We start from the raw sequence: 22870 nt of genomic DNA, 5'->3' as shown, positions 1-22870 counted from the left end.
CTCAAAGGTGGACTTAATTTGAAATAGCTTGTGCCATGATTAAGACGTGATTTTCTTGAAGCTTAAAAGATTAAAGTACATTTAAAGAATAATGCTTACTTTTTTTTTATTTATTTTGACTTGGTGACCCCTTTTCTTGTTTCTGATGAAAGTTCTTTAGAACTGGTGTAATGTTTTACTTTGTCATAAGTCATCTCTAACTTTTCTTCTTTGCTTCAGATGACAATAGCGAAAAGGTTAATGACCAGGCAAAGCTAATAGTGGGAATTGTGGTCGGTCTTCTGCTGGTTGCCCTGGTTGCAGGTGTTGTCTACTGGCTCTATGTGAAGAAATCAAAGTAAGAATTTATGGAAAACTTCATAATAAATTCGAAAAAGAATAACCATAGGCAGAAGTGTATGTTCACCTGTTTTCCTTCCTGCAGCATTCCAGTAGTCATGGGTGGGGACAGTAGGTGCACTTAATAGAAAAAGGAAACTTGATACCTGTGGTTGGCTTGTCCTAATGAGTAACAGGACTCATCTCCTGGAGGTGGGGGTCTAAGATTTTCATAGATTGTAGCTGTAATGAGGTTGTCTTTCCTGACAGCCAAGTCTGTGCTGGCTCTTGCATTTAAACATAGCACCTACTACTTAATTATGGAACTTGATATGTGGGAGTCTGTGTGGCTTTGCTGGTGCTAGAAACTGTCTTCATCATTTGCTTTAAATATTGAATAACTTAGAGAATAAGACTAAACCATCTCAGGGAGAAGAGTTGTTTTGTTCATAGGTACTTTGAGATCTCTGAAGTAAAACTGGTAAAGGTAGAGCTTGTGTTGCTGAAAAGTCTGGAAGCTATCATCCAAATCAATATGCTTTAGCCATCCTAGGCATAGAACGGGGTTTGCTTTCAAGTTTCTTCGTTATCACAGAGGCTCACTTCAGAAAATAAATTGGATGATCTCAGGAAGTGACCACGTTTCTGCATCCTTTTCAAGTTGGCCATGACTGCAGGCCATTTGGCCTTATCCCTGTACAGTTGTCTCCAGGGAGAACTGAGGGCAGGCTTGCTTTCTGAAGGGCTCCTTACAGCTGCTTCTTATCAGGGGAGATTAGGGTACTTATGCATAACATGCACAAATCAGTACAGGTGTAAAAGTAGTCTTAAAGTTCAATTGTTCTTTCCATGGCCTTTCATTAAAATTAGATCAAATTAGATTTAAAATATACCAGTTGGATTTTACTATGAACAAATGTGTTTTCATTTATGTTATCCTTTCTTTAGATAATACATAAGGACTTTACTTCAGCCATAACTGATCAGATTTTGGAAGTTTTTCAAATACAGAATTGTTACAAATCACCCAAGCACAGAGCCACAGTCAGATATAATACATGGAGGGTTTTTTTGTAAAGCTTATGCTTCTTTTGGTAAAAATTAAAAAGGATAACATATAGTGCTCTTCCACTCATGCTTTGCTACCGTTGTGATAATGTCTAGAATAATTTTCTTTTTTTCATTCCTTTTTGAATATGTGAATGTGGAATCATAAAACTGGTTCACTGGTTTGGGTTTTTTGGGGTATAAGAGGGCAGAGAAGGTAAAGTAAGTAACTTTTCTTGTACCATTATGTAGTGTGGGGAGAGCTAACAGGAATTGTAGAATACAGCATGAATTTATTAGTTAAAATAACTTTTTCTGCTTCAGAGATAACATACAGCATCTTCTAAATGGACAACATTTACTTTCCTCAAGCTTAGAGGAAAAATTAAAACTAGAATTGATTAGAGAGGTTCACTGGAAAAAAACCCCAAACCTTTATAGTTATATAATAGTCTCCATATTTGATACATGGTTACTGGCTTCTAAAACCCTTAATTGATGCATCATCATTGACAGTCTCCTGTTTTCAGGATATATTTAAGTTGATCTAATGTTATACTCCCTGCTTTCTGCACACCATACTTGCAAGACGAAGCAGAGTGCCAGTACCTATTCTTACAAAGTTTTCATTATAAGTTAGAGCCTAGAAGTCAAAGTAGACCATGTAAAAAGCACCTTGCACCTCTAGACACAACCTGTGTCTAATCACAACCCCTCCATCTCCATACAGGCCAGCAGTTCATAGTTATTTTTTAAACCCACCCTTGAACAGTAACTCAACTAATCTCTATCCCCAAAGTGACGCCAAAGGAAAGTCTGAGAAGGCAGCAGCACAGAACTTTGCAAGTCTGCCGAGGCAAGAAAAACATTACTTTTTTGTTATTGGTGTTGTGGTTTGTACAATATTCTATTGTCTTGTCATCCACACTAAGTAGGAATTATACTTGTAGCCTTGGAATATGTTCACAATAAATCACTTGTACAGTTATTCACTGCCTCAGCTCCACTTGATGGAAAAACTGATTATTGCCACATATTCTTTTCAATATGAATATTATCCCATAAATAAGGGACTCATCTGTATTCCACATTCTGCAACCCCCTCTTAAATAAAGAGTTGAGGCCACCTACCCCAGCATGCCTTGTTTCTCCTTCATCTGAGCAGAAGGCCAAACACTTGTTCTCTGCAGATTTCTCCTTTTTCCAAAAAGGATGTTGTAAACTAATCTGCACTGAACAGAATATATCTTAACACTTCTGTATATTTCTAAAATTTTTATGTCATACCTCAGTTGAGTGATTCTAGGACACTCATCTTTAGTAAATCCTTCATCTATGAAATTTTCACCTTGCCAGAAACAGCTGAGGGTACAGTAGAAATTAAAGATTTGGAATGGATATAGTGCACTCAGCACCCTGTACCCTTGCTCTCTAGTCATGGCAGTTCTGCATGTAGATCGGACCTTTGCCCCATTTTTGTGCCTGAGGTTTGGAGATGCACAAATCTCAAGTCACATGAGGCTGGATTGAGGTTAAAGTGGTTTAAAATCTGGTGAAGGAAAGTTCAGCTGAGCAAGTTGACGCACAGCAGCAGTCTTAAGATTGTTTATACTCAGAGCACACCAAACTCTTCAAATCTTTCTTAGGTCCCAGTAGTCAAAAACGTTACTAGTTTCTCTGAAACTGAACACTTGAAGCATAGCAATAAAAATATCAGCCTTTCTGATATTTTATAAGAAACAAGTATATGAATCCAAATATGTAGGAAACTTGCTCTATGTTATGAAAAAGACTCATTTGTATTGGGGTTTGTGCAGTTCCCTTCCAGAGAAAAGACATAGTTACATGACACAAATCTTCTGTAAAAGGCCACCACATAAATTTAAAAATTGCCACCAATTTCTTGGTGACTGGAATATTTTTCTAATATCTCTGTCTTCTTGCTTGCTGATGCACATTTGAAAATAATTGGAGGAAGTGCAAGGCAAGATTGGGGTAAATAGGAGGAGAATGTCGATAGTCCAGATTTGGATGTATAAGATCATCAGCTCCTAGAAAATTTTTTGCATCAGTGCAGTTGAGTGTTTGATGTGCCTTTCAAAAGGGATGCAAGCTTTAATGAAATTCTTGACTCTTGCTTCAGCATGCAGAACTACACTGATGTCTCTCCTCTTACCTGTCATTGTCTCAAGCTTGGGTAACAAGGACAAACAGCACTGCCTACTGTCTTCCTTAAACATTGTTGGGGGCAAGGCCTGGACTTGCGAGATGAAAAGAAATCAGAAATTAAAACCCTACAACAGTTTTTGGGACACCTATATGCACTCTGTATTTACAGTACAACAGGCAAAACAATTGACATGGAAAATGTATCTGAACAAAATCTATTAAAATAGCAGCCTCTCAAAATGCACACATTCCAAAGAAAGCTAAAAAACTCACTTCAGTATTACTTGCAGAGAGATTTTGATTAGGAATCCCTGAGGATAATTATTTTCCTGAAGAGCAAGCATAGATATGTGTAAAGTATGAGTCATGATTTTAGCTCAGAATGATTCACGTTTTACAAATTAATTTTAAAAAAAAGAATAAGTAAAGGCATATTTTTACATCCAACTTCTCACTCCTCAGAACAACAGGGCCAGAGCACGGGAAGGTGTGAGCTTTGTTTGTGGAGCTGCAGATAATGTTACAGTGTGAAAGAGTGCTCCAGGCCTGGGCAGAGTGGGCTGTCTACCCTTTCTGGCAAATCCTCAGGAATATTTCTGTCCACTCGGACTACATTCCCCAGCTGCTCAGATATCATCAGGAAGTTGCTCTTGAGTTGCAAATGAAGTGAGCTGACAGGAGTTAATGCACGAAGAGTAAGGAACAACTGTTGTTGAATGTTAAGCTGGCAAAGGACCATTTGTCCTGTGCCTCAATCACCTCAGGAAGCGATGGAAACCATGTTTTGAGACATTTCTGTTACAAACCCAAGCCACGTCTGTCGAGCCCTGAGGATTGGTGCCATGCCAGAGTCGGCTGTTCCTCTGCTGTTGGCAGAGCACTGCCAGTGGATCACACTGCTGCAACTTAGCACAAAATTACTCTTGTGTCTTTTAACGACACTATTTAAATAGCACTAAAAAAGGCAGCAGTATTGTTTGTGCTAAGGTGATTAATCTGCCTAGATATTGCTATTTGGTGAACAACAAAAAAAAGGGTCAGCAAGATCACTGAACCATCATAAATAAACAGCTGCATTTCAGTCTCGGGCATTGAGAATCAAAATCCATCTGATTGTCAGACATGAAAAACTGCTGCTGCTCTCATTTCAAGCAAGTGGTTTATAACATTCTCAAAAAGAGTTCTGGATCTCCTGCCTCTTTCAAAGTCACAGTGTTGCCCTTTAGGTCTGCCATTTTCACCCGTAGTGGCTTTAGGAAAATAGAGGTGACATTTAGTTTCATTGAATGCAGAACTAAAATAGAGCACTTTAAATCTCAAAACCTGATCGCATTGCAGCATCTCCTAGCTTTAATCATTGAATAATTTTAACCTAATCAAAGCCCAGTAATGCTGGTTACAGTTCCCTCTGCTGTTAACTGTCAGGTCATATGAGATTCAGTCTGCTTTGGGCACTGTAAAACTCTTGATAAGAGGCCAAATAAAAAGGATCACACTGAGCCATACCAATAGTCTATCCAGTCTCCGAGAGCAGACATAAGCGGTTACGTGAGGACAGACGTGCAGGATCCTGCTTTCTCGCCTCCAACTCATTTCAGCTCAGGTAATTGCCTGAGTCCAGGTTCTTTCAGCTTTTCATCTCTTCCCCTGTTGTCTCCAATTTTGTGAGACTTTATTTATGGAAAAGACTCATTAGCCGCATGACAAGCCAAATTATGTGCTCAGCCTAAACCAAACATTTTTTAAAATTTAAATTAAAAACTTTTTTAATTTTCAAGGGATGTTTTTTTTGAGGGGTTGTTTCTTTTTTGTGAGGATTAAAGAGATTTGTGAAAGGTTATTAAGAAGGTCAGTTATCACAGAAGGTCAGTCTCCTCTGAAGCACTGAATTTTATTCTTCATTGCATCTCACATCCTTTCCTTTTAATGCATATCACGTGTTTCAGGTTTTGAATACCAGAAAAAAGTAGAATGTTATTGCACAATAGAAATTTACCACTGTAGAATAAGTTACTAATACTATCTCAGCACAAAATTAAATTTGCCTGCAGTAAAGAGGAGTCCAGATCTTTGCAGTAAGTAGGTTTCCAACACCAACACCTTTCTATCAATTACACAAATATAATAGAGGCACTCTAAAACCAATCGTAAAAGGCAAATGCAGTTTTGAAGCATTAAAACTTAGAGCCATTCAGGAAATAACCTCCTCTAAAACAAAAAACATTTTAGAATGGTGCCATTCAGTGTAGTCTCTGGGCTTTGGGATCCAGAATCCCGTGCTCTCCTGGCACTCCACCTCAAGAGCTGCTCCCTAGCCCAGAAAGCAGCATTTCAGCACCACTCCCAGAGGTGTTGGGGGTTAGGTGCATTTGTACCCCATCAGAAGCCTTTCAGAGACAAAGACTACACTGTCAGAACCACTCAAGGGTACTTCAGCTCAGGGCACACACAGTAGTAGCCACTGCTCACGGCCTCTGCTCAGATGGAGGATGTGCACAGAAACACTCCACCAGCAAAAATTCAGCTCAGCGGTTTGGGGAGGTACATACCTGCATGGTGTCAGCGTGACATGTCACACTATCCTGCTAACCTGTGTCTTCATTGTATTTTGCAAGTCAGCGTCACTGCGGGTCTTTACCCTGAAGCAAGGGCGAGCATATGCATGAATCTGTCACAACAGACCTCACTTTTCTGTAGGGGAAACAAATTATCTGTAGAGAAAATGCGTATACGATAATCTGCTTTGACACAAGGGATTTACTTTGTCCCACTCAAACACATTTGCCCATTTACATTTTAAAAATTGCGGCCTTCAAAATGTTATCGCAGCACTGCAGGAATCTTTCACCTTGGCAGACAGTGAGGCTTCTCACAGATTAAATGAATGGCATAGTGGTTTTATTGTGCTAAGCTAAACTAAGCACTTAACTCATTAATTCATCTCCACTACTTGCATTAAGGAAGACCTGCTATTTTAAATGAGGCATACCTCTTTTTTCCCCCCCTCAAACATCTACACAATTTCATCTTTGCCCAAAGCTTGTCAGTCACAGCTAGCACAGATCTAGAAACCAGAGTGTGATTTTTTTTCAGTGTTGCCAGAATTTTCATGAATTTCTTCACATTTAAAGAGCTTCCGTTTGGCACGGGCTCTGTAAGTCATTTACTACAAGTACACAAAAGATTGCTGTGTTGATCAAGATATCTTAGCCACACTTGTAACATTTTAGTATGCCTTAAAGCAAACTCTTGTTTTTTGAAACAAGCTACACAATTACTTTGTCAAGAAACATGGATCTTCACAACTGGTTTAACCTTGCTAAATGTCTGCTAGCTCAGGATAATTCTGAATTCCTCAAGAGGTAAATCAAATACACAGACCCCTACTGCAATACTTCCTGTGGTACCAACACCAGTGGGGCATCTGGTGCCATTGGCCTATTTACAGACATATGCAAACCTGCTCAGAACAGAACCTGTCAAAGTTTTCCGTTCGAGGGGAGGAGGCAGTGTCATTAATGTGAGGATGGAACAAAACGCTGTAGACGTGCAAAATGACCTTCTTTTTTACATTATAGGACAGCATCAAAACATGTAGACAAAGATCTTGGAAATATAGAAGAAAACAAAAAACTAGAGGAAAACAATCATAAATCTGAAACTTAAGAGAAAATGTGTCAGTCATCATTCCAGGTAAGTGTTTAATATTGCAGAATTTAACACCCCTTTGCCCACCATTTCTCTCTGTTGATCACAGCAGTAGCTTGGAATCTGTTGCTCACCTTCCAGAGATGAGGCAGAGAGGTCACTTTGAGTGGTGTAGTATCAGGACAGACAGACTGAAGCTTCTGGCCAGTTAAGAATTCGAAGCTGCACACAGAGATATTAAAACAAGCCTGACATTTAGATGTCACTTAATACTTGGCTTTATTTTAATCCACATACTTGAGGAAATGAAAATACAAATTTATATAATGTGTCGCTGTGGTACACGTGTGTTTATATGTGTATATATGAAGAATATGTTTAGGTAGAGTTAGAAGGTTTCAAGTTGTGACTTGAAATGTTTACAGGAACCTTCTTCTCTTACTGAAGAGCAACAGTTTCCAAGTTCTTGGTCAGCTTTGTTCATCATTAGTGCAAATGGCATGAAACTTCCTTTAGAACAAAACAATTCTTTTCACTCTAGATTTTCCATACTTATCCTAGGATCAGTTTTATCCTGTAAAGAGACACTGTATATTACGTTTAGTATGAAAGTTTCCCCTGCTGGGATCTGTATACCAGCGATTCGGTAGATGCCAAACTTCTGTTGGGAATTACAGGAGCACTACAGAGCACCAACAGCACCACCCTGTGCTCACACATATATACACCACTGCTGCATGTATATATGCCACTCCTCTTAGAATCCAACGTAGGGGTTTAGACCATTCTTATGGCCAGTTTAGGACATTTAAAATCTATGGTAGCCCAAGAGTCTGGAAACCAGCTGACCATACAGAGGTTTGTTCAGTTAGTCATCAACTGTTCTTAAAAATGAGAGTAGTACCCGTTCAGTAGTGCTGCATTGTAACTTCCTCCACAGGAAAGCTGTAGACAGCCCTGATTTTCAGGGATCTTAAGTAAATAGCACTGGATACCTTCTTGAGGTAGTAGGATTTTAAAGCATGTAGTGGAACTATGGTATTTCATATTTACATTAAAAGGTTTCTTATTTAAATAAATACAGCTGCCATTAATAATACCGGTATTGTACTTTAAAGTACAAGCCACAAGTTTTGCGTTAAATATTCAAAATTCACTGAATTAGATAAAGCACTTATACAGTATATAAAGAGATGCAGCATTGCTATAGGCACTTTACTAGTAATATCACTGTTTTATAATTTGAAAAAGGGAATTGGGAATATCAAAATTATATCCTATAAATGATTTAAAAGTAGAAAATAAGTAGATCTGGATTTTCAAAAAAGTTGCAGCATAAATACCCAGCATTCCTACTACAATTCTATGGGGAAATTCTGTAATCTTTTTGCTTGGGGCTTCGTCTGTATTTTTTGCCTGGTCCTGGTACCTTCTGCAACATTGTGATATTGAGGTGATTAGATGAAGTTAGCTGGGGGTATTTATTTAACATAGGAGTTCAAATAACATTGTGTGCCTTCAGTGCAATCGTTTACTCTGTATTTCTTCAGATCAGTACATCTACATAAATGAAATGGACATAAATCCATTACTTACCAGATAAACTTACTGGATTTACTGGGAACAATATTGCAACAGCTACTCTTGTCATGAAAGTGTTCATGTCATTGAACAGCAGAAGAAAGTACTATTCATGTAGCTGTTTATTTGAAGGTTAGATACTGAGTAGTTATGATGGTTAATATACTTTAAAGTGTTTAACTGGCTTTATCTTTCATATTTTCAGAGAATACATATAGACCAATTGAAGCATGAACGTGGATTGTATTTAAACATATACAAAGAAGTGACAGCTATTCATGGTTCAAGTATTAAGCAGATCATACTACCAAGTTTTCAAAGGATTTTAGACATAATTATCTCAAGATAAAAAAACCCCACAAACTAATTTTGGCAACAGCCATGATAATAGGTCACCATGTTGTGTTCTGTTCGAAATATTTTTTTGTAAATGTCTGCACTGAAGATTTCTTTTTGTTTGCCTTTATGTAAATTTTTTACGTAGCTATTTTTATACACTGTAAGGCTTTGTTCTGGGAGTTGCTGTTAATCTGATGTATAGTGTAATGGTTTTTATTTCAATTGTTTTTATGACACCCTTTGAGCAGGTACATGTCTAGTTCTGGTTGTTTTCAGTGAAGCCTCTGGTTTGTAGCAAGTACCTACAGTGTAAGATTGTCTTAAAGGAAAATGTCAAACTCCTTTTTCATTCTTTGAAGTCATGATAAAGCAGAAGGGTGACAGCTGTGACAAGAATAAACTAAGTTGTTAATGAAAGTGAATGTTTAAAAAACCATGCAAAGCTAAACAAGCCAGAAAGGGAATAAAGAGGTTCCCTGAAGAAGTCTGGGTATTAAGCAAGGAACACTATGAAAAATTCCTAGCCTACATACAGACGGTGGCTAATAATCCTTTCCTTCTAGAGCAAGACACACATTTTATTGATCATTATGAGTCGTCTTTCTTGTTAGCTTTAGGATAAGGAACTGGAATTCTGGGTTAATTTTGTTTCCTTTATGTTATTCGCTGCCTTAAAGTACTGTAAATTGTCTTCATTTCAAAGAGATACCAGTCAGAATTGGAACCTTTTTTTAAAAAGTGGTCATATCAAAGCTGCATTTTTTCCCACAAAAATAGAATATATATATTTTTTGTGTGTTTTTGTTAACTATGCTACAGATATTGAATGCACCTTGAGATAATTTTAGTGTTTTTAACTGGTACCTAATTTATCAAACAGTACATATAATTGTAACAATGAAATGTCTATGTATCTTTAGTTACATTCAAGTTTGTAACTTTATAAACATGTTTTTTGCTTGAGGGAATTTTTAGAATGGTACTTGATAAGAGAAAGTTTTAGAGTGAATGGCCAAAAGGAAGTCATACTTAAGGGAGATAAGTTTCAATTTATCTGGAAGGTTAGTTTCGGGAAGAAGGTAACAGGCAGCTTTGATGGAGGGAAACAGCAGATTAAGCAGAACATCAGGTTTCCATTTACAGATATGCAGGGAAAAAGTAAGTTTTTATAGACTGGTAGGCAAAAATAAATAAATAAATAAATAAATAAATAAGATAAATAAATAAATAAAAGAAAAAGATGGACGTTAGGAAATGTATTTTGCCACTTTTGCATTATTTAGGGGGAAGAAAACACTGTTACTTGTAAATTTGTAAAATGTTAAATGTCTGGGCAGTAGTGACTGATGTCTTAATAAAAGCTTCCTGTAGTGCATTGGCATGGATTAAATACATAAGATGTCCTATAAACTCTATGCTGTATAAAATATTAGAGGGAAATCCTGTTATATGCCTCTAAACTTTAATTTGTTACTGTTTTATTTGGCAAAAAGAAAAAAAAATTATAATCTTGGTCAATATTTAAACCAAAGTAAAATGGGGGAAAAACCAAAGTAATTTGTTTTGCATGGCTAAGCCATTCTGTTATCTCTGTAAATATTGTGATTTTTTTCTTTTTAGAATTTTGTTTAAAAAATTCTAAAATTTTTAAACACCTCTTTTTCCAAAATAAAACGTGAACACACAAAAAAGTTACTTTATATATAAATATATCTTTTTCTTTTGGTGCAAGAACACTGCCAAACAATACACATTTTTTAAAAGAAAAAACAAATTCAGTGGGCATGACTCTAGACGGGAAAAGTTGTAACAGAGTCCTGTGAAGGAGTGTGCAAATATCACCTGTCTTTGTTTATAACACTACAGATAGTTCTTAAATACAGAGAGGAAACTTCCAAAGATAGGAAAACCTCCAAAGGGAAAGCATAGGGAAGGGCTGAAAATTTTCATACCACTGTCAGGGGAATACAGGGCACAGGAGAAGAAAAAAAGTCCTTCAGCTTCCACAGCTACAGAAGAAGGAATAAAACCAACTCCTCGCCTTTTGGGATTCTGCTAGATCTCCTATGCACTTTAAATCGTCAGTCCTAGGAGCTGGGCTTTTCACTGCTCCGAGTTCACTATAGGCAAGTTTCAAGAACCAAGAGTGCAAAAGAATTAATGTTTCTATCCATGCCTAAACAACAATAAAACTGAAGTATGTCTTCACTTGCTTGTCTGAAATCTCAGTTTACCAGAACACGTACGAGCACGAGGGAGGGCACTTACCCAGAGCTCACACTGCTGCTGACTGTAATCCTGCAAATACGCCTCCATAGTCGTCTGGGATAAAAATTCCAGCAAAGCCAAGGGGTCTTGGTGTGGGTTTGTGGGCCTTCTCCTGGACCACAGGGTCAGGACCTAGGGAGCATAAACACTCGCTCAGAGAAAAGCACATGCCCAGTTGGCACACAAAACCTTCCCAGAGTTCATCATGGACATCTGTGCTTGTGACCTGGATTTAAAAATTACCATATCAGTGAAACTTAGGGGGCCTGTTCAAATCTGAGTTTGTACACCACACCAGAGTTCAACCTTAGTTTACTTCACACAGGAAGAAAAACAAATCCCTGCTTACAAATGGTTTAAAAGCACGGCAAAGGCGAGTAGGGGAGAGCCCACCCTCTTGCTTTACAGTCAGGAAATAAGGTGATTTGTGGTGTCTGTTCATGGCTACACAGGAAACTGCCACTGAGCTTGGAACAAACCAACGGGTTTGGCTGCATCCTGCAAAAACATCCCATGAGCCTCCCGAGCAACTCTGTGAGTCCTCAGAAGCAACAATACCAAAACTATAGCTGTGCTGCAGTGGATGTGAGCCACTATTAAAACACACAGAAACATTGTAATGGTGCAGCCAGAAGGTGAGGCCTTCCAGAAAGGATGGGGAAAAAAAGTACTTAGGGTCAACACAACAAAAGGCAAAGCATCAGGGACATTTTGTACTGGTTCTGAGTACTACAGAATAGCCTCTGTCTGAGGGCTTTGCTGCACCTACAACTATTGCACTGCTGGGACCAGCAGCTGGTCAGAGCCTAAACGGGGAAAGCGCTGACCTGACTGCTGCTGGCCAGTGAAGCAAACACTCCACACCTGATTGTCCCTTTATTATCCAGGGCTTGCCACCATCAACCCAGCACCACAGATGGTTTAGGCAATATGTTACACTTTCCCTGGACAGAGAGTTTTCATCCTGTCATGTTTCGAAAAACATATACAAATAACTCTAAATTCTATACTGATGATTATTTGAACATTATGAGATACTAATGTGAGTTTTATCCACAAAGACACACAAAGAATGACTAAATGTAAATTTATTGTCTTTTTTTTTATGATAAATTTTGTCAGGGAACATCCGATGTTCACCTAATAGCTTCAGCTGCTGGCTGTTGCAGTTAAATCTGATTTACTTGTAGTACCACATGTAGCTGGATACCTTCCTGTTGACTTCATATTTAGACAGCCATATGTCTGTAATTATCTCGGCTAAGATTAAGCAATGACATATGAAATGAGATCATGACCTCCTGTGTCAACCACATCTGTGCAAATGTTTTCTGGGTTTCCTTTTGACAAGAATGCATCTGCATTCAGGTGTCTGTTTCCAAGAATTGCCCAATACAGGGGTTTCAAACAGGTTTCTCCTCCAGGCAGAAGGAGATGGAGGGAACACAGGAGGTATATAACTTTGAGTTATATGCTTCTAACCCCTGAAAGGCTCCCAAGCTCTTCTGAAAAAGGGTAGCATCCTCAAGCTGGCACAATTCAGTGCTGAGCGAGGCTGACTTCAGCCTTCCCTCACGGTGGTCTGCCAGAGAGGGAGGATGAGAAGGGAGGTAGACAGGCTGCAAACAAACCAACCAACCAACCCATCACACACCCCTCTTGGCTGTGTATGCTTCATATGTAATGCAGCACACACATTCAATAATGATTTGCTACATTTCAAATTATTAGGGAATCAGAAGCTTATTACTTATTATCAAATTTTGCCAAAGTCAATTTCTAAAACAAGACTAACTCCATCCACCCAGCCACTCACAATTCTTTAAATATCTATAAATGTAATTCATACATTTTTCTCATTTACGTTCTAAATAGGGGCATTTTTTTCTGTTAGCAGCAAGGCATTCACTTTGATGTAGTAATGAATTTCATCTTGAAAAGGTAGAGCCTGACAAATTATTGGGAAATTTTGTTCCTTAGTGAGAAAACAGTAATGTAACTCTCTCATCACTCACCTACTCCCCCCAGATGTTTTGCCTCTTCTCATGCTCTACCTGGTGATATAGCTAAGGCTTCTGTCATCCTCTGTTCCCTGTCCTAGTGCTCATTTCCACATCCTGTGTTCTGTATAGATTGATTCTCTGCTGCCCTTGCCATCAGTTGTTTATTTGTAGGACATCCAATTCAGAAATGACAAAGCACTTTGAGATAAATACCAGCAATTTAACACAACTATAAACATGAAATGGACTGTGAAACAGGAAAAAAATGTAGAAACAGACTAAACTTCCCGTGCTGGGGCTTCCACATGTTCATATCCATTGTTGTGGAGTCCCATGAAGTTTCCCTGTTTTGGGAAAACAGCACAAAAATGTAACCCACACTGCAAAGGCTCAACTGTAATACCATAACCTACACTTGTAACACCAATGTGCCTTCTTTTTTTTTTTTAAGGTACTGGAATGTCAGCACAAGTCTTATGTTTAAGGATGTAGATTTTTTTTGTCGTATATTCAGTCCACACAGTTGTCATGGAAGGATTTATTATATGCTACTCAGTGCTGGACTTGAGAGAGCAGAGGGAAGAAAGTAACATCCTATTGCTCTAAAAAGTAACAGATTACATTCTATTTAAATATAATGATTTCCACTCATATGCTTTTTCTTGGAAAAAGCTGTCTCTCTTTCAATATAAACCTACATTCAACCTCACTCAGATAAATTCTACAATACAATAACAGAACAATTATAGAATTATATAGAATAGAATAATAGAATAATAATTATATAACAAGCTACATAATTAATCTTATATTAAAAGAGACCAATTACAAATCCAGAACAATGCTTCCCTCAGCTCAAACTCACATCACCCTAATCCCTTCTCCTCCCTGTTCCTCGAGATTTTCATTAGAACAGTTAAGTAATCACCTGAATGGTACATCACTGAGGTCAGTTTGTTTTCTCCAGCCCTAGAAAGCAGATACAAATTCAGATTGTGTTGTTAGTGTTCAATAATGTCTACACACCAGATCAGAGATTTCATTAATATTTGCATCTGCCACAAGAAGAGCTATTCTAGCATGGACAACAGAATACATTTAAAAAGAAGAACATATAATTGAATCTAAATTCAGGAAATGAAATTAATTAAAGAATCAAATAAAACCTCATATAGACAAAATATTTCCACAAATTCAATTTCAAATATGTTGATATAAAATCTCTCTCTGGTTTTATTACTCCAAATAAAGAAAGATCACACTCATTTCCACAAATTTAAGAAAGTAAACACAAAAAACACAACCGGCCAAAGTGACTACACTTGCTAAACAGAAAGAAACATGATATGGAAATCAGATCAGACAGCCTTTCTGATAAAATTAGAGTTAGCAAGATTACCAGTGTGTGGAATACTCAGCTTTTTGACTAAGATCAAGTGCAGTGTCTATGATAAGGTAGTTTCAATTCTATGTGCAATGTCTTTCTAACCCCCACTCACTGTACTTGAAGTATTCCATTTTGCAGTTCAGTCTGGGTTTGCTGTGTCTCCTGCACAGCACTGGGTCCCGGATTTTCCTAATCCAAACCACATGAGGAAAAACAGGGGAAAAGCAGAGGTTTTTTTACTGAAATTTTTACACATATTAGAGGCAGGGATAAGAAGTACAAGTTTGTCAACAAAAGTAATCAGTGATCAGAAGCTCTTGAGAAAGTCATATTTGTGAGCCAGCTTCTCTCACACTGCCTCTGCCTGAGAAATCAATTGTTTGGTCCTTCAAAGAGGGAGTGTGGAGAGAAGGGAAGAGTAAAACTGACAGTAAATAGGAGCATAACTCACTCTCAGTTATCTTCAACGACAGCTAAATATTTTTTTAAAGTGCAACTTAAAAAAAAAAAAAGTGAAAAAAGAATCTGAGATGGGAATGTTGCTGTGGTCAGTGCCCTCCAAGGATGGAGTCCTTGGACAGATGCAGTGCTCTGTCTTAATGCTCTCTCTACCGCTCTCCCTGGAGCACTTATTCAAACATTTGCTCTCTCCTCATTAGGTAAATGCTTTTCTACATTTACACTAGCTGAAAGGTGCTAATAGCTATCACCTTGGATCTGGTGATAACAAGGCAGTCAGAGTAATGTTTTATAAAGTTGCTACCCTTAGTGGCCATCTTTAGCTCCAGCAGAGGAAGCCACTAAATCTCTTTATATAGCTCCAGAGAGGGCACAGTCTATAGTACTGGGCAGAGAGAAATTCCACAAATTAACAAATCCATCTAGTTCCAGTTGCAAAGAGTTGGCATGAAGCAGGTTATATTTGCTCCCAAAGTTTTAAGGAAGGTCTAATGGCTGAACCAGCAGTAGTACCTGGAACAGAACTTGCTTAAGCCGTTAGCTGGCCTCAACATAACAGCAGGTACCAAAAGAACTTTTTAAACATTTGTGTTTCTCCAACTGGTACAGTTCAACTCAGAGCTCAGAGATGAACTGAGAGGAAAAAGAAAAACTTTCTTGGGATCTGTAGAAATAATTAGGTTGGACAGGATGAGCTTCTTCAACTCTAAGAGATACGGTGACCAAACCCAAACAGCTCAGCTTCCTCAATATACATAATACTGCTTTTATTATAATAATTCAGCTTTCAGTCCAAAAACATTTACATAAATTTACACGAGGAAAAGCATTCAAGTGCATTTCAAGGTATTATTAACTAATAAACCCTTCTCAAATGGTATTTTAATGCACTCAGTTCTTTCATCCAACTAGATCTTGACACAAGACATGAGTATAATAAGTAATCCAGCATAAAAATGCATTACTCACCATCCCTAATAAATCCATTTGAAATAAAAGTCATGGCCATTTATTGCTGGCTGGGCATATGGCAGAGACATGGCCAAAGAAACAGTGATTGTGGCTGTGGTAAACAGCAAAGGGGAGAGAATTTCTAAGGGGCAAAACAGCCTCTCTCTCCACCATCCTGAAGGGAATTTTAGTGTGAAGCTATCACAAATAGCACGCCCATTATGTATTGCTGATGCTCATCCACATGGGAAAAACTCTAAATTCTGGCTAAGGCTAAAACTTGCACAGCAGGACAGAGGTGGTGAGAGAGAAACTGTCAGGCACTGAGGAACCGAGATGGAACAAATAATGAAATGACTCATAAAACATTAAAGCTGACCCCAAATCATTAGAAAATAGTCAAAGGAAATTAAATCAGGAATGAGAATTTTCTCCAAAAGAAACTATATTTCACAGGAAGAAAAAGTAACAGGTTACTCAGAAAAAAAAAAAAAACAAACCTATCGGCAAAGGCAGCTGTAAAGTATCCAGACAGATTTGGGAGGCTGATTATAAAGTTCCAAGTAAATAAGCAAATCCTCCTGCTCCAAAACAGGAACCATAAGCTGAAATTCACTGGAATCAAAATGCTTACCAGGACATATGAGAGAACGAAGACAATTTAGATCATGGAGGAACTAATGAGCTACAAATGAGAATAAAAGAACTTTTTAAAATTAAAATTAAATTAATTCCTCCTTTAAGGAGGGATTAAAAAGATTGCAGACTACTATGGAAGACAGCCTAAGTGAAGGAGGAATCAGACTGGTATTTAAGATAAGTTTACAACACTTCTTTACTGCCTCAGGTTCTACAGAGACACAGTCATGCAAGGTCCAGTTTCAGAAGAATCACCTACTGGCTTGTTGCCTCAGGATCTGACTCTCCTCCTTTACATTGCAGGCTTAAGACCTAACTGATAGGGACTATAATGCTTATTGATTGATCAACATATTACTAATAATTAACAAATCAAATAGCCTAATTAACTAATAAAACAGACTACTGTTTTCAATTCCCATTATTTGGCTTGCTATTGCACACAGCTACAAAGCTGTGGTGTATCACTGCTGAATCCTATGAACTACACAGAACTACTACTGAAGTACAAATCCATCATCTTTCTCTCCCCACATCATTTAATCTTCAGGTGCAAGTGATCCCTCTTGCCTTGCCCTCCTACACCAGTCCTTTCCAAAGCAGACCTGACTGGTAGGCAAGTGAGTTGCCCCAAGGGTACCCTCTGGCATCCTGGTGGCCTTGGGTCAGTAGGATAGCTACACTAACATCTGCAAAGGTTCATACTCTTACTGGTGGAAAATCTGTCCTCTTTTGTTTTTTTACCTGATCTTTATCTTACTTTCCATTTCTCCACTTCTGAACCCCTTTTTTCCCCTTGTACCTCCTTTCCTCCACCCAGTCTCTTCCCAAATGAATGTTTTTCTAATTACTACTTCCCCACTGGTCCCAATTCTGCTACGTCTGTACACAAATTCAGTGGTTTCAATAACAATAATGAAGCAATCTCAGCTTTACCTGGTGTTTCTGATACATTTCTCTGAGGGGGGGGCCTTGCAAGACAAACTCCCCTACAGCTGTCTGGCTATCTTTAGCTTACATACGCTCTAAGAAAAATCATTCCATACTTGAGTCTTGATACCACTACCCCATTCCAGTTAAGTACAAAGCACTTTCCCATCTTCTGCATGAAGGGTGTGCACATGACAGCAACATGTTTGTCAGTCTGTTTCTGTTCGCACACATCATCCTGCTCTCTCTTTGCTGATGGACTACAGTGCATTGCCCTTGGTGTGTCTTTCAGATAATCTACAGCTTTCCTGCAGAAACCTGAGAATCCAAGACCTGGTATTCCAGCAGGACATCTTACTCCCTCCCATAGGTTAATTCAACGTGATCTGAGGGAGGACAAAATTCGTAGAGGTCGTGACCAAATGAATTGTGTAGCAGACAGAGGTACCCTGGCTGTTACGTAGCACAGAAAATTAATACATTTAAATCCACAATGCTGAAATTCAAAGAGGTAGAGGAAACATTGTTTTGTTCCCATCCCCCTCGAAGTTGAAGACCGTTGTTAATGATACTGGTACACAACAGAGCACTCGCTGTTCAGAGAGAGCATCCAAAACCAGTCAGCAGTGCCTGAAGTAATAAGCAGAATCAGCGCTTGCTGCTGAGAGCAATGTTCACCCTCTCACACTTCTGGAGCCTGAGGTAGAGTGAGTGAGCATGCTCCAAGGGAGAAATTGTCCCGCTCGAACATATCTGGTGCAGGGGAACATTTTAGGTACAAAATAAAACACCACAGTTAACTTTAATGGGGGTCTGACTGTAGACAGTTAACTTCATTAGCCATGAAGATCAAGCAATCACCACAAATGTACCCTTCTGATCCCTAATCATTCTTGACAGCAGGTGGAATTTTGTTTTTTGAATTAGCAGTCCGTCTTCCCTCACATCAGAGATCATTTCCTCCCATACAGCCTCAGCACCTGGAGAACACAGCAGCGTTAATAGGTTTCATTTCCCCCTACTGATGCTGAGCAGCCTGTGATTAATCACAGTGTCACTGGATCCTATTCTGATGAGAAAAGTAGGCTAAGCATTATTTATATTTCTAAATGTTAGGCCTTTGCAATATGGTTTTAACAGTCTGTACCCTGAATTTCTGTGATGCTGGTTTGTATGGCAAAATGCCAACGGTTTAGTATGTGGAGATCTGCTGGACAATTCTCAGACCTGGCTGAAAGTACCTGGGCTCAATAAAAAATTTACAGGAATTATTTTCTCTGTTTCTTCCAAAATCTGTTCTCAGTAAAAACCCAGATGCCATTCCAGGTCACACTACATTGCCAGTTTCTTCTTGCATACAATGAGCCTCCTCACAAGGTGCTGGTGACATTGCTCAGTTTAATAAATACATAATGGCCCATCTTCGTGAACGAAGATTTGGGGAAAGGTCTTTTACCTTTCCAGCCTGCGCAATGGATTTTTTAGGTGAGACACAGCCTGCGCTGAACTGAGCCCACCCTTTAATCCTAAGGTTCATCTGCCGGGGCCAAGCAAGCTTGGACAATGGCAGTGAGGTCCTCAGGACGTAGGTTTGTTTAGAGTGTCCTTCTCATAGATGGATGGCCACACAGGGCTAACGACCTCCATCAGGCCAGGAGACCGGGATTTGAACCCGTGGTCGCAGCAGTGAAAGTCCTGCACGCTAACCACTAGGCCACCAGGGGTCTCGCTCAGTTTAATACTTTCCAATAAAAAGGTTAAACTGTCAGAATTGTTCAGAACTTTTTCAGCATTGAACTGGGCTATTCTGCCTATAAAGCCTTGTGCAACAGTGAGCTGAGAGCCCTCCAGCTGGGACATCTGCCCTTCTGAGTGGTCATCTCAGGCAGTTGACAGCAACCTACTAGAATTTTCCAAACATGCAAGTTTTACCTCATTCATTAAAGAAAAATATTTCCCTTCTCCCCTACTATTATTTTTTTATTGCAATTAAATGATTTGATAGTCTTCTGCCTGGCTGTTTACAAAGTCCCAGTGCTATCATATTTAGCAACTGCTCAAAGTCCTTTATGTTCAGAACCTCATGAGGAAGACAGACGCTATAATTTTATTAACAGTTTCTTATTGAAAGCAGAACATCAGACTGAAGCTAATCTGTTCTGTTGACACAACAAGCTTCAAACTCCTGGCTTACTCTTTCCTAATCAGAAGCCTAATCAAATTTTACTTGTTAATATGATCTGATTATTAACTGGCCCAGGAAGGAAACATTTTTTTCCCCTAGTTATTCAAGTCAGGACCCTCCCGGGCTCACTGCCTAAACCCAGACACGGGCAAGTGGTGGTAAAGACCTGCCATCCTGTTTGCCAGGGTGGGGGTTTGTCACTGCTGAAATAAAGGATAAAACCAGCCATGAATGAGCAAAAGCCCAGCAAACATCTTCCTTGTGGAAAGGCAAGGGCACTTCCATAGGTAGCACTCTGGGCTACACTGAGCATCTCTCACATCAGTCCCACTGTCTGATGGCTGAACAAACAGTAGCAACCATCACAGTTAAACACTACTGCAAAGGTCTGACAAGGAATCATGACACAAGGAGGACAGAAGAGAACAGGTTTGGGGGAAATGACAGGAGATTAATATCCTCAACACTTTGTCTTGTTTTGTACAGCCTCTGTTAATAAATATTCTGCACTGAAAATATACACTAGATGTGTATATTTGTGTGTATACATGTATTATATATTACAAACACGGTAAGGTGAAACATGGAGCAGAGGAAAAAAATGCCTAGTGAATCCTGCCTTGTACTTCAGTTTCCATTGGCAAGCACTCAGAATGACTGAAGTGACTTTTTGGCTCTCCTGTTGGGGCAATGCTACTACTTGTAGATGGGGGAGGAAGGGGAAGGGCTTTAAACATTTCTGAAAAATGTGCACTTCTTCAGAACACAATCTCTCAAAAAAGGGAGCAGTGACTAGAGTGAGATAAATTATAACATGCTTCCTCCACCACATAGCAGCAAAGATAAGCTCTCAATAAAAATAACTTGATTTTTCTTTCTTTTTTTTTTTTTTTAGAAAGAGAATGAGTAAACAAATCCATCTGATGATAGATGGATGTCACCATGGATAGTTCAGGAAACAAAGTATTAAAAAAATAATTCTAATTACTGCAAATCTTAGTATGTTTAAAGCATTTGGGGGTCATCTATCAAAATTAAAGCATACTGTGATTAGAGAACCGCATTAGGACAGGATACATCTTGCATTACAAGGGAGCTTTCCAAATTAAAACCAACATACAGGGAAAAATGTCATTCCTTTGAGCTTTTACTGAAATCTTAGTCAACTTGTAATTAATATGCATACAGGATGACTTGTAACTTGGTGGGTCATGTGCCTTTAAAAACTTGGTAATTTTAATGTCATTTTTATTAATATGATTAATGCAAGCCAGTTTGTCTGATGGGAAGGAACAGAAGCAAATCAAAGTTAGCTTTCTGCTTCATTTAAATTCAGATTGGTAGGAATATACACTGTTCTCTGGCCTGAGATATCAAACAGAAAGAGGAACAGAAAAACCCCCACACCTCAGGGAAATTGAACCATTATTTACTGAAGAGGGTTGGAAGTTGTCATCCATCTAATGGGGCTTGTTCAACCGAACTTTGGGACATAATCGTACCTTCTGCAAAATGCCAAGATAATGGATAAGGATTTCAAAGGAGTTTTAATAAAAGACAATATTTTGCAGGGTGTAAAAGAGTTTTAAATTGACGAACCCCCTCCAAGAGTGACCTAGAAAATCAGAGGGACAGTTTAATCCACACTGCCTTGATTTAGGCTCACTAGACTCACAAAATATCTGCTGAAACATAGGGCTGCCATTTATGACAAATAGAGCTCCTCCTATAATTTGACACCCTATTATGAATGAGCATGCAAGACTGCAACTCAGGCTCAGGAAAAGAGACAGGAGTGGTTGGCATCTCTGAAAGCCAAGCCTGCATTGTCTCAGATTAAAACATTGCAGAGCATCATTTCCACTCAGCCAGAGTCCTTTTGCAATTGAACAGCACTAGAACACGGGTGATGAGACTGTGAGCCCCAAGTCTACATGCAGCCTGCTGAGACAGGTAATATTCACCCTGCAGCACTGCTGCAAAGTTGCCCCTTTTGCTGTGGCTGCGCTCTCTCTCAAAGGCCCCACAGCTCCTCTCCCTTCCCCTCTGCTGCTGGCCCTGGCATGGCATGGAGTAAATGCCTTGTGCATGCCAGCAATCCTGCAGAAAGTCCATTTTTTTGTGTGTTTGCTACACATTTGAAGATTGTAGGCAGAGTCAGCCTTGTTTTTCAGTACCACTTTTATCTCAGGGTTTACAATATACCTGCAGTAAACCCTTCTCACATCGGGAGGATGCGTCTGTCCTTGATGTCCTCCTGTGCAGAGGCACAGAGCAGTGGACTGAACATGCAGGGGACTGGGTTTTTCAGAAAAGCCCTGGGCAAGGCTGTGTGTAGGCACAGAGCCTGGCCTGTGCAGATTTGTTCAACTCAGCTTATCAGGAAGGCCCTTCACCAGAGGACAGAGTTAAGCCCCTTGTTTTATAGGACACAGGCTTCTGGTAAGACACTGGTCAAACAGCTCTGAAGTGGAGAAATCACTATCCATATACTGAACTAATTCTGAACTCTGATTGGAAAGTCTTCACAGAGAGAAAGCTGAAAGAATGGAATGAAACCAGTGCTGAAGCGAGAGCCCACGTTTGCAGGCAAGCACTATAGATACTGCATCAGCACTGAGTCAGCAACTAAGGCACGCAGTAGAAGTTTGGAAACAGCATGCCTTTGGATAGGTTAAGTGCACTAGACAGTCCATACTTCATCACTAAAGCCATCTTCAGAAGAGCTGTGCATCCACCTATCAAGCAGTTCCCGGACTCTGCTTGTTGTTTCTGCTTTTACTAACAAACCGAACCACAGTGCAGCTAAGGCTCTTTCTACTCTCCCCCTTCCTCTGCCTCCTACCTGTTTATCTCTAGTCTGATCTCCCTCCTGGAAAGCCTCTCCACAGCTAGTTTTCCTCCTGATAGAAAAAATAAAAAAAAATTTTAAAAACCAGTCTTCCT

The 22870-nt window shown here is 39.1% G+C and overlaps 1 protein-coding gene and 1 long non-coding RNA gene across 5 annotated transcripts in view; one reads left to right on the top strand and one right to left on the bottom strand.

Moving 5' to 3' along the window:
• The window catches only part of ALCAM (activated leukocyte cell adhesion molecule), a 118017-nt gene extending 106707 nt beyond the window's left edge, over nucleotides 1–11310 (top strand). Inside the window, exons 14-17 of one of the 2 annotated variants that reach the window (XM_027681185.1) lie at nucleotides 220–337; nucleotides 2165–2221; nucleotides 7113–7227; nucleotides 8969–11310. In XM_027681185.1, coding sequence (XP_027536986.1) covers nucleotides 220–337; nucleotides 2165–2221; nucleotides 7113–7200 — 263 coding nt within the window. In that variant the 3' untranslated portion in view covers nucleotides 7201–7227; nucleotides 8969–11310. The remainder of the gene's footprint in view (nucleotides 1–219; nucleotides 338–2164; nucleotides 2222–7112; nucleotides 7228–8968) is intronic. The other variant, XM_027681187.1, reaches the window with a different exon arrangement.
• Nucleotides 213–22828, bottom strand: LOC113966450. 3 transcript variants are annotated; one of them, XR_003533833.1, is made up of 6 exons: nucleotides 22770–22828; nucleotides 11371–11502; nucleotides 7317–7404; nucleotides 6084–6225; nucleotides 3542–3625; nucleotides 213–319 (listed from the first exon to the last, which is right to left on the bottom strand). It is a non-coding gene; the product is annotated as an uncharacterized LOC113966450 (long non-coding RNA). The 3 variants fall into 3 exon arrangements; XR_003533834.1 differs by having other exon boundaries at nucleotides 3542–3620; XR_003533835.1 differs by lacking the exon at nucleotides 7317–7404.
• Nucleotides 22829–22870: the final 42 nt, after the last annotated feature.

Source organism: Neopelma chrysocephalum, unplaced genomic scaffold (genome assembly GCF_003984885.1).
Source record: "Neopelma chrysocephalum unplaced genomic scaffold, ASM398488v2 Primary Assembly neopelma1_60, whole genome shotgun sequence".
NCBI lineage: Eukaryota > Metazoa > Chordata > Aves > Passeriformes > Pipridae > Neopelma > Neopelma chrysocephalum.
Note: the sequence above shows the minus strand (reverse complement) of the source record. Positions and strands in the feature narration are given on the sequence as shown.